General features: G+C 55.8%; 1 protein-coding gene across 2 annotated transcripts in view; it reads left to right on the top strand.

Annotated features, from left to right (window-relative positions):
- Window positions 1-16,769, top strand: part of ESYT2 (extended synaptotagmin 2) — a 68,936-nt gene that overhangs the window by 29,038 nt on the left and 23,129 nt on the right. For both annotated transcript variants that reach the window (XM_056134789.1, XM_056134788.1), the window contains exons 4-8: window positions 1,053-1,129; window positions 3,693-3,765; window positions 3,979-4,068; window positions 14,192-14,247; window positions 16,204-16,324. In XM_056134789.1, the coding sequence (XP_055990764.1) occupies window positions 1,053-1,129; window positions 3,693-3,765; window positions 3,979-4,068; window positions 14,192-14,247; window positions 16,204-16,324 (417 nt within the window). The remainder of the gene's footprint in view (window positions 1-1,052; window positions 1,130-3,692; window positions 3,766-3,978; window positions 4,069-14,191; window positions 14,248-16,203; window positions 16,325-16,769) is intronic.

Here is a 16,769-nt window from a genome sequence, read left to right as displayed (position 1 = left end):
ATAAAACCCATTTAATTTAAATTGATTTTTTATTATTATTGTAGTTTGGGTTTCATGTTTGCAGCGATGTTACTTAGCCTTGTGGCTTTGCCGTCCACGGGCGCTGCACCTTCACCTGCCCCGCGAGGGCCTCTCTCCATTCCCTGCTACCCTCCCTGCTGCTGAGGCGTCTGGGTTTGTCTGGAGTGACACTGTCGGCTCCCTTGCTCTGTTTCTCTGGATGCCACAGGAGAACAGGGTCATCCTGTATTTGTCCCTCTCCCTCTGGCCCCTCGAGGTTGGATTTTGTTTTGATTTGGGGCCACACTCGGCTGTGGTCAGGGGCTGTCTCTCTCCCTCCCTCTCTCTCCCGCTCCTACTCTCTCCCTCCTTTGCAATACAGATACTGAGTGGCCATCGTGTTTGGTCGTTTGCCCACTTACAGCTCATACCTCCCGTCCAGAGTGATCCACCCCTTCCAACCATTAATGTCATAGTGGTCCCTTCCCTGCCCCAACTGCCCTCCCCAGGCCTTAAGGCAGGCTTCCGGCCATGGGCCACTTGGCCTGACCCTTGTTTCTACTGTGGTTTTCTTCTTATGTTTTGTTTCTTTTTCACGCGCGCACACACACACACACACACACACAAATGAGTACAGTCATTTTGTGTGTGTCCTCTACTTCTGACTTATTTCCCTCAGCATAATGTTCTCTATGTCCATCCATTTATAAGCGAATTTCATGACTCCGTTTTTCCTAACAGCTAAATAGTATCTACCATAGTTTCTTTAACCAGTTGTCTGTTCTTGGACACTCAGGTTGTTTCCAGATTCTGGCTATTGTGAAGAAGGCTGCAATGAACGTACACGTGCAGGTGTCATTTCTGCTGTGTATTTTTGTATCTCAGGGGCACATTCCCAGTAGTAGTGCTGGGTTATATGGAAGCTCAGTTTCTGGTATTTTGAGGAATGCCCATATTGTTTCCAAAAAGACTGGACCAGTCGGCATTCCCAGCGACATGCATTGTTCTTTTCATCCTCCCTGCATCTGAGAACAATCTGCTTCTTGTTTCAGCCCCTCAGGATCAATGGTGTTAAGGTGTATACTGAAAATGTGGACAAGAGACAAATTATTTTGGATCTTCAGGTTAGGTAAGTTTTGGTTTGTGTCATGGTCAGTGCCGGTCATTTAGCTATGGCTGCACCATGAGGGATCTAGCGAGCTCACTTCTTAGGTCCAGGTGGACTTGACTAAATTCTTTTCAGAGACGCAAATGGTATTGACATAAACAGGTGTAGTTCCTAAAGGCCAAATTCACATGGAAGGTCACATAAGAGAAATGAACGTCCCTCTGAGAAAACCACTGGCCCTGTCCTTACAGTCTGGAGCAAAAATCCTCCACAAGTGGTCGGGCAGCCCTGGTGACTAAATGGGGGTGAAACGAAGGGTGTGGAGGATTAAGAAAGGGAATCAGAAAAAAGAAAAAGCCTGGGGTGAGGGCCTACGCCTCGCGGACTCAGGGCCCTCTCACGTCCAGTGAGTATTGCTTGAACTCAAGAATCACTGAGGGGCGGTGGCAACTTCTTGGATCATGTTCCACACTACCTTAATCTCACAGGGCTAAAGCCTCAAGGGGTGTATTGGGACAAACATCTTTGTTGTGGGCTTGTCCAGCATGCTTGGATGAGGAGTCCCAGGACCCCTGCTCAGTAGGTCCATATCAGTGCTGGCTATCCAGATTTCAGGCTCCTGCTTGCTGCCCATTCTGCCATTTCCCTCATTCCGTTTGAATCCTTAGTGTCAACACACAGGTACTTGCAAGCTGAATTTTCTGTTCAGCAGCATTTTGATAGTTTATATCCTTGGCCAAGTGGGATTTAGTCTTAGGATGCAAGGACAGAAAATGTGCCCCCTCAGCAGAATGAAGAAAACAGCACATGTCATCTCAGTGCGTGTCAGAAACACATTCGACAAAATGAAACACTCTTTCTAGCACTCAGCTGGCATGGAACAGAACGCACCATCCCAGCAGAGCAGACGGCAGGTATGCCACCCTCCCAGCTCCCAGCCCCAGACTGAAACATGAGGAAGACAGAGCTTCCCTGAGATCAGGAGCAAGGAAGGGTCCCCGCTTGAAACTTCTGTTTCGCGTGGCACTTGGAGTCCTTGCCAGCGCGACAAGAGAAAGAAAGAGATTGTCTCACACTGCCCCTCCTTCCGGCTCCCCCTTGCTCCTCTCATCTCTCCCTGCTGCTCATCTTTCAGCCTTGCTCTCCTGCCCAACCTCCAAGCATTGGGCATTGAGGTAGCAGCCACACCTAGGTCTAGCGCAATCAGCATATGAAAGCCCGTCCTTCCAAGGAAAGCCCTTCTAAGAGAAGACTCCAGTCCTGCTGCCAGGAGATTGCTCAAGGGCGAAATACCACCTAGGGGTGTACAGTGCTCAGGCCAGATTAGTCTTTCCTAACCCTAGCAGGGTCCTAATCCAGTTGTTACTTTTTGGATCATGACAGAATTTGTCCATGACCATGCTCTTAACTTATAGTTACGTATTATGGCAGTTGGCCTTGTCCTGTTTTAATGCCGGGGTAGCTCACTGCTTGCCCTGGGTCCATCCAGTCTCTCGTTGGGACCCTGCTCTTGGGTTGCTGGGAACTAAGGGCAACTGAGGCTTAAGTCAAGAAAACAGATGCCAAGGAGTGAATATTTTTTGGAGTCAATTAACTACCAAGTTACAGAAGGATAGCATTAACTGTCTTCCTGTGTCTATACAAAAAGGACATTGCTCTGAAGTAAACTGTGCAAAGGACATAGGGGAAGGAGAAAAGCAATATTTCACTTACAAATACAAAAGCAGAGATTTCTGAGGAATTTGACCTTACAAGTCACAGGTACTGCTTGTAGGGAAAAGGTGATTAACCGGTTGGGGAACCAGACCACAGAGAAGTTAAAAGTAAACACAGAGGGATGGGAGTGCCTTGGAGCACTGTGAATGGTGTAACCCAATAAACCTAAGCTCCCTGCGGGCCAGGGAGAAAGAGCAAACCAGTGTTATCCCACAGGGTTTGGGCTCAGATGGTAGAGCAAATGCTTAATACATATGAGGCTCTGGGTTTGATCCCCAACTCCAAAGTAGAGGAATAAGTAAGAGAAATGTAAGGTAATAGGAAATAAAACGATCAGGTCTTACGATGAAGAGGAAGCTTCAAGCTGAGCTTCTAAGTTCTTTGCTGTGCTGGAGCTGTTCTCTGAGCTGGGAACCACACGGTCCCAAACAGGCACGGCTGACCCTGCACGTTCCCGTCCATATGTAAGGCGGGTCAGCATTTCACCGTGTCTGCAGCCACCGGGCAGAACTGGTGCCCGGTAGGTTCCCGAATCCTTCCTGACCTTTGAGGGGACCAGCCCTGGGGTCCTTATTCCTTTGTACTACTGGAAAATCCGAGGAAATTTCATTGAACCTGAGTGTCTTAAACATGCCCACTTCGTTGTAAGACGGAGGCGGCCTCCCTCCCATAGGGAGCTGTCTGAGTGCTCCCTTCCCCTCTGACTGAGTCGTGAGATGAGGCCGGCCAGGCACCGTGATGGTGCTGGGCATGACCCAGGCTGAAGGCCACCACTCTGCCTGCAGTAGTGTTCTTGCTGCTTTGCATTTTTTAAGGTACCTTGGTGGTCTCTACAATAGAATGTAATTAGAATCTTCCTCTTTTCCAGTTTTGTAGGAAATTGTGGGATTGATTTGGAGATCAAGCGGTATTTTTGTAAAGCTGGTGTACAAAGTATTCAGGTAAGGCTCTAAGCAGTTTGGCATTGTACAGTATGTCCTCTGTGTTTACAAGAGTTCCTCTCTGTCTGAAAGGGAAGAACGGGCTTCGGTTAGTGAGTGCCTTAGGGTTGCTTGGGGCGGACCATGCCCATTGGGCAGCCCAGCCCTGCTGGCCTTCTGTGGGAATGCTTCTGAACTGTCTGCTCCTCTCACCTGTCACTCTGTTGACTTTAGGTTCACGGCACCATGCGGGTGATTCTGGAGCCTTTGATCGGAGACATGCCTCTCGTGGGGGCACTGTCCATCTTCTTCCTCAGGAAGCCGGTGAGTCTGACTGGATCTTTCGTTGCTGGTAGCCATCGGCACAGGCCTGGGAGCTGGCTGCTGCTGGGACCTTGGCCTGTGTGTAATCCCCATCACCAGGTGGTCCCCTGGCAGCACCCAAGGAGTAGCCCCCAAGGACTGCTCTGTGTGTGTGTGTGTGTGTGTGTGTGTGTGTGTGTGTGTAAGGAGTAAATACATTCAAGTCAAGGTGCATATAACAGACAATTATGTTCTCTCTTTTTCCGCACACTGGCTAAGGTAGAAAGTGCCTCCATGCTTCTTTTTGGAGAGCCTCCCCTCTGTCCCTCTCCCCCTCCACCCCTCGTCCTTTCTCTTTCCCGGACCCCCCAGGTGTGGGACCATATCCCGTGGTGCTTAGGGCTTCAGAGTTCCCACGTGCTGAGGATTGAACCAGGGTTGGCAGCCAACAGGGCAAATGCCTTAACCCCTGTACTAATAATTCTCCATCCGAACTTCATCTTTTGATACGAGCTTGTTTTCCTGATTATAAAAGTGTGGTTGTTTCAGAAAATAAAAAACACAGACTACTTTAGAATTGTTGGTTGTAGTGCACATTTTATCCAGCACCCGTTGCTGGACGCTCGCTGGTTCTGGAGTTGGTACTGGCCGTCTCACGGTCAGGCTCCAGTCAGATACTCATGTCCTCTCTTCGGTGTCCGGTGACCTAGCCCACACAGCAATCACCTTCCCTTATGGTGTTTTAAAGTTGTTCTGCTTTGTTTTTTGAGGCAGGGCTGTGGGAGGTCATAGCTGGTGTTGCTCAGGGCTACTCCTGGCTTGGAGCTTGGGGACCACCCCGTGAGGTGGTGCCAGGCCGAGTGTTGACGATCTGTGGAGCTTAGTGGCAGTAGCTGTCGGGGTGTGAGTGTGGCCGCTCCCAAGGGCGCCCCGAGGTCTCAGCCAGGGACTGGTGTACCATTGCCCCCTCTGAGATTCAGTCATGAGCCTGGGAGGCTGGGCTCCGGTGACACAGCCGTGGGCTTTGTGTGCTGAGGGCTGGATCGGTCCACACTTCTGTGTGCTCGGCCTTGGAGCCGTCTCTTACCCTTTCTGCTGTACTGAGTGAGCTATACTTCATGCACTGTTTCTAAGCATCATGAAGATTTTTCTCCAGCACCCCATGTGGTCCCCGCTGCCCTCCAGGAGTGATCCCCAGTGCAGAGCTACGGTGTGTGGCCCAAACCCCCCAGAATTTGAAAAGAACAGACTTTCTGATACCCTAACACATGGATGAACCATAGCTGAATCGGCACTTAGCAATGCATGAGTTTTTGGTCTTAAGTAGTTTCCGCAAGAAAAATGAGACTAACAAGAATGTTATTCGGACCTAGACCCACCGCGCCAGCTCCTCCCCTCCCCTGAAGGCTCCTCCCTACTCAGGCTCCGCCCCACCCAGGCTGCTCCCCACCCAGGCTCCTCTCCACACAGGCCCCTCCCCTACCAAGGCTCCGCCCCCTGACAGGCTCAGCTGTGACCGAGGCCCCGCCCTCCCCACAGACTCCTCCCCTGCCTGAGGCCCTGCCCTGACAGAGACCCCGCCCCTCCCCAAGGCTCCTCCCTTCTGAGGCTCCACCCCAACTGAGGCCCCGCCCCTCCCCACAGGCTGCTCCCCCGACCGGGGCTCTACCCCTGACCGAGATCCCGCCCCTCCCCGAGACTCCTCCCTACTGAGGCTCCGCCCCAACCGAGGCCCCGCCCTCCCCACAGACTCCTCCCCCGCCTGAGGCCCTGCCCTGACAGGCCCCGCCCCTCCCCAAGGCTCCTCCCTACTGAGGCTCCGCCCCAACCGAGGCCCCGCCCTCCCCACAGACTCCTCCCCCTCCTGAGGCCCTGCCCTGACAGAGGCCCCGCCCCTCCCCAAGGCTCCTCCCTACTGAGGCCCCGCCCTGATCGAGGCCCTGCCCCTCCCCACAGGCTCCTCCCCTGACTGTGGCTCTGCCCCTGACCGAGATCCCGCCCCTCCCCGAGACTCCTCCCTACTGAGGCTCCGCCCCAACCGAGGCCCCGCCCTCCCCACAGACTCCTCCCCCGCCTGAGGCCCTGCCCTGACAGAGGCCCCTCCCCAAGGCTCCTCCCTACTGAGGCCCCGCCCCGGCCGAGGCCCTGCCCCTCCCCACAGGCTCCTCCCCTGACTGTGGCTCTGCCCCTGACCGAGATCCCGCCCCTCCCCGAGACTCCTCCCTACTGAGGCTCCGCCCCAACCGAGGCCCCGCCCTCCCCACAGACTCCTCCCCCGCCTGAGGCCCTGCCCTGACAGAGGCCCCTCCCCAAGGCTCCTCCCTACTGAGGCCCCGCCCCAGCCGAGGCCCTGCCCCTCCCCACAGGCTCCTCCCCTGACTGTGGCTCTGCCCCTGACCGAGATCCCGCCCCTCCCCGAGACTCCTCCCTACTGAGGCTGCGCCCCAACCGAGGCCCCGCCCTCCCCACAGACTCCTCCCCCGCCTGAGGCCCTGCCCTGACAGAGGCCCCTCCCCAAGGCTCCTCCCTACTGAGGCTCCACCCCAACCGAGGCCCTGCCCTCCCCACAGACTCCTCCCCCTCCTGAGGCCCTGCCTTGACAGAGGCCCCGCCCCTCCCCAAGGCTCCTCCCTACTGAGGCCCCGCCCCGATCGAGGCCCTGCCCCTCCCCACAGGCTCCTCCCCCGACCGGGGCTCTACCCCTGACCGAGATCCTGCCCCTCCCCGAGACTCCTCCCTACTGAGGCTCCGCCCCAACCGAGGCCCCGCCCTCCCCACAGACTCCTCCCCCGCCTGAGGCCCTGCCCTGACAGGCCCCGCTCCTCCCCAAGGCTCCTCCCTACTGAGGCTCTGCCCCAACCGAGGCCCCGCCCTCCCCACAGACTCCTCCCCCGCCTGATGCCCTGCCCTGCTAGAGGCCCCGCCCCTCCCCAAGGCTCCTCCCTACTGAGGCCCCGCCCCGGCCGAGGCCCTGCCCCTCCCCACAGGTTCCTCCCACGCCTGAGGCCCTGCCCTGACAGAGGCCCCGCCCCTCCCCAAGGCTCCTCCCTACTGAGGCCCCGCCCCGACCGAGGCCCTGCCCCTCCCCACAGGCTCCTCCCACGCCTGAGGCCCTGCCCTGACAGAGGCCCCGCCCCTCCCCAAGGCTCCTCCCTACTGAGGCCCCGCCCCGACCGAGGCCCTGCCCCTCCCCACAGGCTCCTCCCACGCCTGAGGCCCTGCCCTGACAGAGGCCCCGCCCCTCCCCAAGGCTCCTCCCTACTGAGGCCCCGCCCCGGCCGAGGCCCTGCCCCTCCCCACAGGTTCCTCCCACGCCTGAGGCCCTGCCCTGACAGAGGCCCCGCCCCTCCCCAAGGCTCCTCCCTACTGAGGCCCCGCCCCGGCCGAGGCCCCGCCCCTCCCCACAGGCTCCTCCCACGCCTGAGGCCCTGCCCTGACAGAGGCCCCGCCCCTCCCCAAGGCTCCTCCCTACTGAGGCCCCGCCCCGACCGAGGCCCCGCCCCTCCCCACAGGCTCCGCCCCGGCCGAGGCTGCCCAGTGGACGGTCAGCCTGTCCCGCCAGGGCGCACTGTCCTTGCAGGCGAGGTCAGTGTGACCCAGCCCCCTCCTGTCCGCCTCCTCGAGTGCCCTGGGCTGCGTCCTCCCTCTTGGCTGATGCCCAGCCCTGCCGTTCTGTGACCTGCGTCCCCGTCCCTCCGAGCCCTTCCAGACCAGCCCCGGGCCCCGCTCTGAACCCGCGTACAAGCCGCGTGACTCCAGTTCCGAGGACCGTTTGTTGGTTTGGGGCCATCCCTGGCTGGGGGAGGCCACGCTGCCCCCAGCAAGCCCTTTGTCGCTCTCAGTGAGTCCTGTTGCCTGTATCTTTGACACTTGTATAAGTGATTAAAACGACAATATAAATTATTAAGTTTTTTTTTTGCTTTTTGGGTCACACCCGACGATGCTCAGGGGTTCCTCCTGGCTCTGCACTCAGGAATCACTCCTGGCAGTGCTCGGGGGACCCTCTGGAATGCTGGGAATCAAACCCAGGTCAGCTGCGTGCAAGGCAAACGCCCTACCCGCTCTGCTATTGCTCCAGCCCCAAATTACTGAGTTTTAAAGTAATGTATTTACCTCCATCAAGCTACAATTTTTTGTGTATGAAGACATAGGGATGGGGGCTGGAGAGACAGTATACTGAGTAGGGTGTTGGCCTTGCCCGACCACCGACCTAGGTCACGTCTGCCAAGCCCCCCAGGAGAGCTCCCTGAGTGCAGAGCCTGGAGTGCCCTGCGGGGTGTGACCAGAGCGACCCAGCACACACGGCGGACGCAGCATGAGGGAACGAAGGTTAAGGCGCTTGTCTTGCTTGCTGCTGGCTTCCTTGCGCTCTCCCCAGCCCAGGAGCACTGCGGGGTCACCCTTATTCTCACGGGCACCGTAGAGAGCCCGTTTGGTTGATGGAGGGTCACCAGTAAGTGACCTGGGCCTCCCAGGCACTGCTCCAGGGAGGCCAGAGCCTTGACAATGCATCATCCCTTCCTGTGGCCTCTGTATTGCTTCGTGTGGGACTTCCTTTGAATGCATTTCAGTTGCAAAACATATATGATAAAATTCCAAAGTTACAAAGGAATCTACTAAATTTTATTTCATCGAATTGTGAAAATTAGATTAATATCTAAAAAGAATATCTAAATTTAGATATTAATCTAAAATTAATATCTAAAAATTATTTATATTTTTCCAAATACATGTTGTTTTAAAAGAATTCTGGTTTAAAAACTGCTGTCATAAATGAGCATGAAAACCAAACCTTTCACGAGTTATGGTAGGTATTTTTAATTTACAGGCTATTTTAAACAAAGAAGGTGGTTTCCTCTCCCAGTTTACAGTGTAGCAAAATCCAAATCTTTAAGTCTTCCTCTAAACTTAGTAACACTTTTACTTAGTGTGACTCTTCCATAAGAATACTTTATAAAATAAATAAATAGCATAATATTTGCTAACGAAGTACTAACATTCAGTGAAAAATTTGACTCAGGGCCAAAGAGACACTTCCTCCCCCCACCACACACATGCATACACTTGTATACCTGCTCCTTATGCTACACACACACACACACACACACACACACGCATGCACGCACACACATGCACACACACACACAAGTTCCCTGAGCCCAGCACAGAGCTGGGAGTAGCGGAGAGGACCACCCGATGGGCCCAAGTCCTCCCCCACAAACAAAAATAACTGAAAAATCCTCAGCATCATTCATGCCCTTATATGGTGGGTAAAGTCACCAAACATATATGCGGGGAGAAGGGAGTTTTTTTTAGTTACTTTCAGCTGGAAACTATGAGAACAAAATTCCCTGCTCCCTGCCAAGTAATTCTCTTCCGCAGTGCAGGATGTAGCTAAAAGGAGTTTGGGATTTTTCATTGTCCAGATGATTAGACGTCGTACCAGGGACCCTCGGAAACCTTTAGACATTGTCAGCTTGGTGATTGATTTATTTAGATTTTAAAGTTGGTATTTCAGTTTATCTTTTTTGTTTGAGGGCCACGCCCGGCGGTGGTCCTGGCTTCTGTCTGGGTCTGTGCTCGGGGATCACTGTGGTGGGGTTTGGGGACCAGATGGGATGCTGGGTGTAAGGCAGGCTACCCTCTTGCCCCCCGCCCCCCGTACCATCGCTGGCCCTGATAATCTAGTTATTTAAGATAGAACCGAATCAAGACTGAGGAACAGAAGGCATGTTGGGGGGCTGTGGCGGCCCGGCTGTCCTATGCGTGGGTCTCTCTCTGCACCTGCCTCTTCCACGCCTCACTTCCTTGTGTGTGACTTGTCGGTGACACCAGTACCTGCCTCTGGTTGAAATGTCAGTGTTGACTCAATGCCTCTTTTGCAAACCACAGCACCCAGAAGGAGAGAGAGAACAAAAGGGAATGTCCTGCCACAGAGGCGGGGTGGGATGCGGGGGTGGGGGGGGTGGGAGGGCTACTGGGATCACTGGTGGTGGAGAATGGGCACTGGTGGAGGGATGGGTATTCGATCATTGTATAACTGAAACCCAAGCACAAAAATTTGTAAGTCTACAACTGTACGTCATGGTATTTCACTAATAAAAATTAAAAAAAAAACCCTAAAAAGAAAAAAAAAATGTCAGTGTTGAAAACTGAGCCAAGAGCTGAAAGAGACTAGGGAGATACCTCCAAGAGCAAATGTGCGTGCAGAGCGTGCTGGAGGCGGGGTCTGCCCCGGCACCACGGGCGTGAGCCCAGAGCACTGTGGCCTGAGTACCTGAGCACTGCTGGGTGTGACCGGAAAGCAGTAACAAGAACAGTGGCAGCTACACAGTAGGGCGCATTCGTGACACCCTCACCCACGGGCGAGGGCTGGGAACAAACGGGGGGGGGGGGGGGGGGGGAAGGGGGACGCTGTGTCCCCGTGCATGGCCAGGAGTGTGGCCTGGGGCTCACTTGGCCGCTGTCAGGCATGGCCCAGGGGCGTCGCGGCTGTGAGCTCGGAGCGCTGGGTTCTTTCGCTGGGAGTTTTCTCTGGCTCTCCCGGCTGGCAGAGGCTCTGGGCAGCGTTTCTCGGCAGTGTGGGGAGTGACGGCTTCCTGAGTGAGGAGGAGAAGCTGCCCTGTGAGCCAGGGCCGGATGTGGTGTCATGCTCTGCTGCTGAGTCTCGGGGACGCCGTGTCCCCCCCCCCGTGACCGTGCCCTGACCGTGTCCTGTGACCGCTGGCCCCAGAGCCCTCCGCAGCCGGGGCTCTCTCCAGCCTGCCCCCGCCGGGTCCCACCAAGCTCCGTGCAGACCTGAGTGGAGAAGAGGGCTGTACCGCCGTGACCAGGGCCTCCTCCTGCCCTGCCCCTGTAGGGGTCAGCTGGGAAGAACATCACGGGGGCTTCCTGGGCTGTTTGTCCTGCCACGTGCTCCCCGTCTCGGGGTCTGTACTCTGATAGCCTTGTGGTGTGGCCGGTCGTGCCCCCACGGTCCCAAGGGCCCTGTTTGAGGAGGGTGCTCTTTCTCTGGAGGTCCTGGTCAGCACCTGCCCCCGGCACTGTAGGTTTTTTGTTTGTTTGTTTTTTAGTGTGTCCACCGTGCTTTACCGCTTATGGCTGTGCAGGCTGCATTGCAGCACGACCTCCACTGTGGTTCCGTGATTCTCTTTCACGCTCGGTGCGGGCGCCCCGCATCTCCCTGTCCTGTGCAGAAACAGTGAAGGGCCCAGAGCAGCTTGACCCGAGGGCTGGTCTGCAGTGCCATGTCTCGCGTGCTCTGGGCCTGGGCAGTGTCCGTCCTTCCAAGGCTTGGAGCAGGTCCCTCCCGGACACAGCGCCTCCCGCCCTCTTCCCTGGAGCCTTGCATGCGGCCCTCCCGTCCCTCCTGCTCCTGCAGGCTCAGCTCCGGGGCTTCCCGCTGGCCCTCCATGGGTTTTGCTTGCTGAGACTTGGTCGATTCCAGAGGGTTTCCTCGGCTCACTCGCCCTTGACCGGCTGGAGTCTTGCTGGAGGCACCTCTGCCCCCTGATGGCCACGTCCTGCCCAGGCTCCGAGCTGTCAGCCCCTACTGGCTGCCGTGGCTGAGTGTGAAAGGATGCGCGCTCCAGGACGTTGTGTGTCGCTCTCTTCCAGGAGCTTCATTTCTTTGTCTCTGTCTTGGCACTTGATGAGGTTCTATGGCCAGGGGCAGTTTGTGGGTGTGACTGCCAAGCTCCTGGAAAACTGGGGGGCTGGGGGGAGGAGGCCCAGTCCCGTTCCCAGCGAGCTTGGAGATCTCAGTCACGGTCTTGCGTACCTGGGTTTTCTGCAGGTTCCCCTGTGGGTGAGGCTCACCCGAGCTTGTGGAGAACAGCCTTGAGCGTAGCTGTGTGGTTGGGTTCTGGAGGTTTTCAACTGCCAGGGTTCTGACGGGGTGGAGAGGGAAACCCAACCCGACCCCTCCGAGCTGCCCGGTGAGGACAGCCTGGCGTGGGGCCCTGGAGGCTTGTTGTCTCTACGTCTCTTCCCAGGCCACTGGCCCTTTGGCGGTGCCTCCTCACAGTGCTCCCTTATCATCCTGGCCCATCAGGGTCCTCCAGGCCCACCTAAACAGCCAACTCTATGGAGGGATTCAGAGTATCCCAGGGGGCCAGGGCATCCTGGCCTGCGTTGGGGCCTGTGCTGAGCTGCAGCCCAGAGTTAGGAGTGGGGGGTCTTTCCTTTGTTCCTGTGAGAGCCTGCTCTGCAGGATCGGGGCCCCCAGAGCCACCCTGCCAGGGACCATGGCAGTGCCAGGTGTCCGCATGCAGGGACGGGGACGTGCCAGCCCTGTGGCCCTTTGGCTCTCACCCTGCTCTCTCTTCACCTCAGGTTTGTCTGATCTCGGGCGCAGGGCAGGGCTGTCCCGGGCAGGGTGTGTGCTCTGTCCCCTGGCTGTGAGCTTCCCGGGGGTCAGACCATCCCCTTCCTCGAGCCGATGCCTTTCAGGCAGAGAAACCTTCGTCTTTGACGGTGCCTCTGTTTTGTTTTGGGGCCACGCCGACAGCGCTCAGGGGCTGCTCCTTGCTCTGGGTCACCCTTGGTGGTGATTTGGGGATGACGCGTGATGCCGGGGACCAAACCTGGGCCTCCGGCCTGCAAAGCATGTACTCCAGCCCATTAGCTATCACCAGCCCCTTCCAGCACATTTATGATTGTTGCTTTTGAACACACACGCACACACACACACACAGACACACACACACACAGACACACACACACACAGTTGCTTTTTAATTGTATTCTATCTGAAAATAACGCATTGATTCTTCTCGCTTATATTTTATTGGGGGTGGGGCACACCTGGAGATGCTCAGGGGCTACTTCTGGCTCTGCCTGCACGCAGGAGTCACTCCTGGAAGGCTCAGGGCACTGCATGGGATTCTAGGATCCAGCCTAGGTCGGCTCCCTGCAAGGCAAGCTCCTCCCTGCTGTACCATTGCTTTGGCCCCTACTGTATGCTTTTGGTGACCATCCACTCGCAGGGGGATTTTAATGGTTTTATTGCTAAATTAATTTGGATAACTTAGGTGAAGCGATTTCACTTGACATTCTTTTCTACAAATTTAAGGTACAAGCAATCTTATGTGAAATACTGTTTGCTAGGAAGTCAGGTGTTCTTAATGAGTCATTTTAGTTAGGTCTGCCTAGTGGGATCTTAGGGAATAGTCTAAGGTGAGAAGTCGAGCAGAAAATCCCGTGTCCAGTGGCTGGGAACAGAAACCCGCTGTAGGCCGAGTGCACCTTTGCAGCAGGAAGCCCTGGTCTGCTCCCAGCACTGCTTGGTTCCCTGAGCACAGAGCTGGGAGTTGACCCCAACAGTACATTATTTGAGAGACTCTTGGTAGGAATATAAGTTGGCATTGTTTTGAGAGGGTGTTAGGTAGAATCGGCACAAAGAAGACATCGGGCCAGAGAGATAGTTCAGTGGGGAGTGCTGGCCCCAGGGGACATCCCGGCACACTGCCTGTTCCCTCAGGCTCCGCCAGGACCAACCCGGGGTACAGCTTGGTATGACCCAAAAGTTAATAAATAAAAGTAAAGAAAAGAAACACCTATGGGTTGGAGACGTGATGCCACAGGTAAGGCACTTGCCTTGCATGCAGCCCCGCTGGGTTTGATCCCTGGCACCGTGTCGAGCCCCTGAGCCCTGCCAGGACTGAGCCCCGGGTACAGCTAGGTTTGCCATGCAGACCCTCACCGTCCCCCAAATAGAGAAACATCTTTCTCCAATACGTTCACTTTGTGGAAACTAGTCTAGCATGCATTCAAGAACACATGTGAATAATTTTTTTGTTTGTTTTGTCTTGGGGCCATATCCAGTGGTGACTTACTCCTGACTCTGTGCTCACGGTCACTCTTGGTGGGGCCCTGGGGACCAGATGTGGTGCTGAGGATCGAACCTGTACTAGTGTTCTCGTCCCTGAATCATTTTTAACAATGAAAAAGTGCCCAGCAGTAAATCATCGTGTGACTTTACAGAAAGCGAGTGCATGACCTCGTGAAACAGGCAGGGGCCTCGATCCCGCCTCCCAGAGAGACAGACACAGGCTGTGTAGGGCGACAGCCTAATGTGGGTGTGAGAGGGTCGTCGGAAAGGGTGTGGACATTTAATCACTTCTGCCTTTTTTTTTCCAATCAGCTGTTAGAAATTAACTGGACGGGACTGACTAATCTCCTTGATATCCCTGGACTGAAGTAAGTGCTGTCGGTGTCTGTGTATAGCTTGTTGGGGAGCCTTAAGATCTGCTTGGTGAGGCGGGCACACATCCTTGGGCAGACCCGCAGTAGACCGGGTGAGGCGGGCATACTCCCCTGGGCGGACCCGCAGGAGACCAGATGAGGTGGGCACACTCACCTGGGCAGACCCACAGGAGACCGAGTGAGGCGGGCACACTCCTCTGGGCGGGCCCGTAGGAGACCGGGTGAGGCGGGCACACATCCCTGGGCAGACCCGCAGGAGATCGGGTGAGGCGGGCACACTCCTCTGGGCAGACCTGTAGGAGACCGGGTGAGGCAGGCACACATCCCTGGGGAGACCCGCAGGAGACCGGATGAGGTGGGCACACTTCCCTGGGCGGACCCACAGGAGACCAGGTGAGGCGGGCACACTCCCCTGGGCAGACCTTCCCTTGGCAGAGCCACACAGGGTCTGGGAGATGGGCTGGTCCCCGTGAGTGTGTCAGCCACACAGAGGACATCCCAGTATCTGAGGGCACAGTGGAACAGAGTGCCCGCCTACCGTGAAAATATTCCTCATGCAGAGAGAGAAGTTCAGCATTCAGAGTATAGTCAGGGCACCAAGGACGTGGGCCAGTCTCTCCCCTTTTTCCACTGCCGTGTGGGCTGGGAGTAGCAGGAGTCAAATCAGGGCCTCGTGCAGTGCAGGGCATTGACTCTCACTTGAGCTACATCCGTGGCCCCCAGAAATTTCTATTTTGAGCTAAATTTTATGTGTTTATATGATTATCATCACGCGCATTTTATGTAATAAAGTACAAAAACATACTTAAAATTGTTACATCGCAGTTATATTAAACCTTTTGTTTTAATAGTGAATATTCTAAAGCTCCGAGTCTAACATAAGGAAGTCTTGCCCTGGGGTGTATTTTTTTTTATTTATTTTTAATTTTTGGGTCATACCCGGCGATGCACAGGTGTTATTCCTGGCTCTGTACTCAGGAGTTACTCCTGGCAGTGCTCAGGGGACCATATGGGATGCTGGGAATCGAACCCGGGTCGGCCTCGTGCAAGGCAAATGCCCTACCCGCTGTGCTATCTCTCCAGCCCCAGCCCTGGGGTGTATTAACTCGGCATCTTTGTGCTGACCTGGCAGGCCCTGGGGTTGGTCCCTTAGCTCGTCAGCACATGTGAACTTCACGCGTGCTCCCCCCCTTGTCTGTCCCTGAGGCTTTCCCACCCTGCAGGTCCCGTCACTGCCCCTGTCCCCATGGGCGTCTTTCGGGATGATGCTTATGTGTGTGTTGGTCATTCTGGCACGAGGACAGTGTGTCCAGAAGTCAGTCAGGGTGTTTGAGGGAGTTTTGAAATGTGAAATGTGTCGTCAGCACCTTGGAACCTCATTTTCACATTCTAACTCGAAGAACGGGCAGCAAAACGTGTATGAAACAGACACTTGTGTGGGGCTGGGGGAAAGCGCAGAGCCGGAACGCTTTCCTCCCATGTCTGAGACCGAGAGCCGAGCCCCGGCACAGGTTCAGTTACAGAGTTCCCTGTGCTGAGTCTCGTAGCTGCACAGTGTTCCAGGGTCGTTATGATACTCATCACCAGGGTAAAGTGTTGGCAAGACTTTCTTGCTGTTGGAAGCCACGCGAGTAAGAGAGATTCAGCTTAAGCATGCTTCAGGTATTTAGTCAAGCCTTGCAGAAATGCATCTGGGTCGGTATGAAGGCGATTCTGGAATTATGGAAGGAGGTCTGAGATGCTCTTTAGACAGTTCGAGAGGTAGCCGAGTTTCGCCTTAGAATCGAGTCCCAGCCGATCCCCTCCTGGGCAGCGTCTAAGCTGAGTGTCCCCGCCGTGTGGCATCGGCTGAGGCCCCTTGTGTCTGCACTGTCCTGTGGTGAGTCTGCATACGAACTGTGATGGTCTGCGTGGCTAACAGCCGTCTGTTCTTTGCCTCCCACCCGGCAGTGGCCTCTCAGACACTATCATTCTGGACATAATCTCAAACTACCTGGTGCTTCCCAACCGGATCACGGTCCCGCTCGTGAGTGAGCTTCAGATGGCTCAGCTGCGCTTTCCTATCCCAAAGGTGAGTGGTCTCGGGGTCACGCGCGGTCAGGCGCCGTCGGTGTGACGCGGAGGCAGAGCCAGGCTGCTCGTGTTCGAGGGGGACGGAGGACGAGGGCCTGGTCCCAGGGGCCTCGTGTTGGTCCCGACAACACCTCGGCGGCCGTGGTGAGGGCCGTTCTGCCACACTCCTCACGTGTTCTGAAGCCCAGACTCTTGGTGCTATTTTTGGGCTGGTGCTCGGAGCTGCTCTTGGCTCTGTGCTCAGGAATCGCTCCTGCTGGTGTGGGGGGGGGGGGCCGTATGAAGCCGGGGCTCGAGCCTGGGGCTGCTGTTTGCAAACGTGCACTGGCCCGTGAGCTGGCTTTCGCAGTTTATGAAGCTCTCTCACCGTCTCCGGAGGGCTGCTAGGGTTTCATTCTGCAGATGTCCCTGTAAGTCACGGAGGACAACTGTGACCCCTTGGT

The sequence above is a fragment of the Sorex fumeus genome, unplaced genomic scaffold (assembly GCF_029834395.1).
Source record: "Sorex fumeus unplaced genomic scaffold, SorFum_2.1 ptg000107l, whole genome shotgun sequence".
In the NCBI taxonomy this organism is placed as follows: domain Eukaryota; kingdom Metazoa; phylum Chordata; class Mammalia; order Eulipotyphla; family Soricidae; genus Sorex; species Sorex fumeus.
This window is presented reverse-complemented; position numbering and strand designations above follow the sequence as displayed.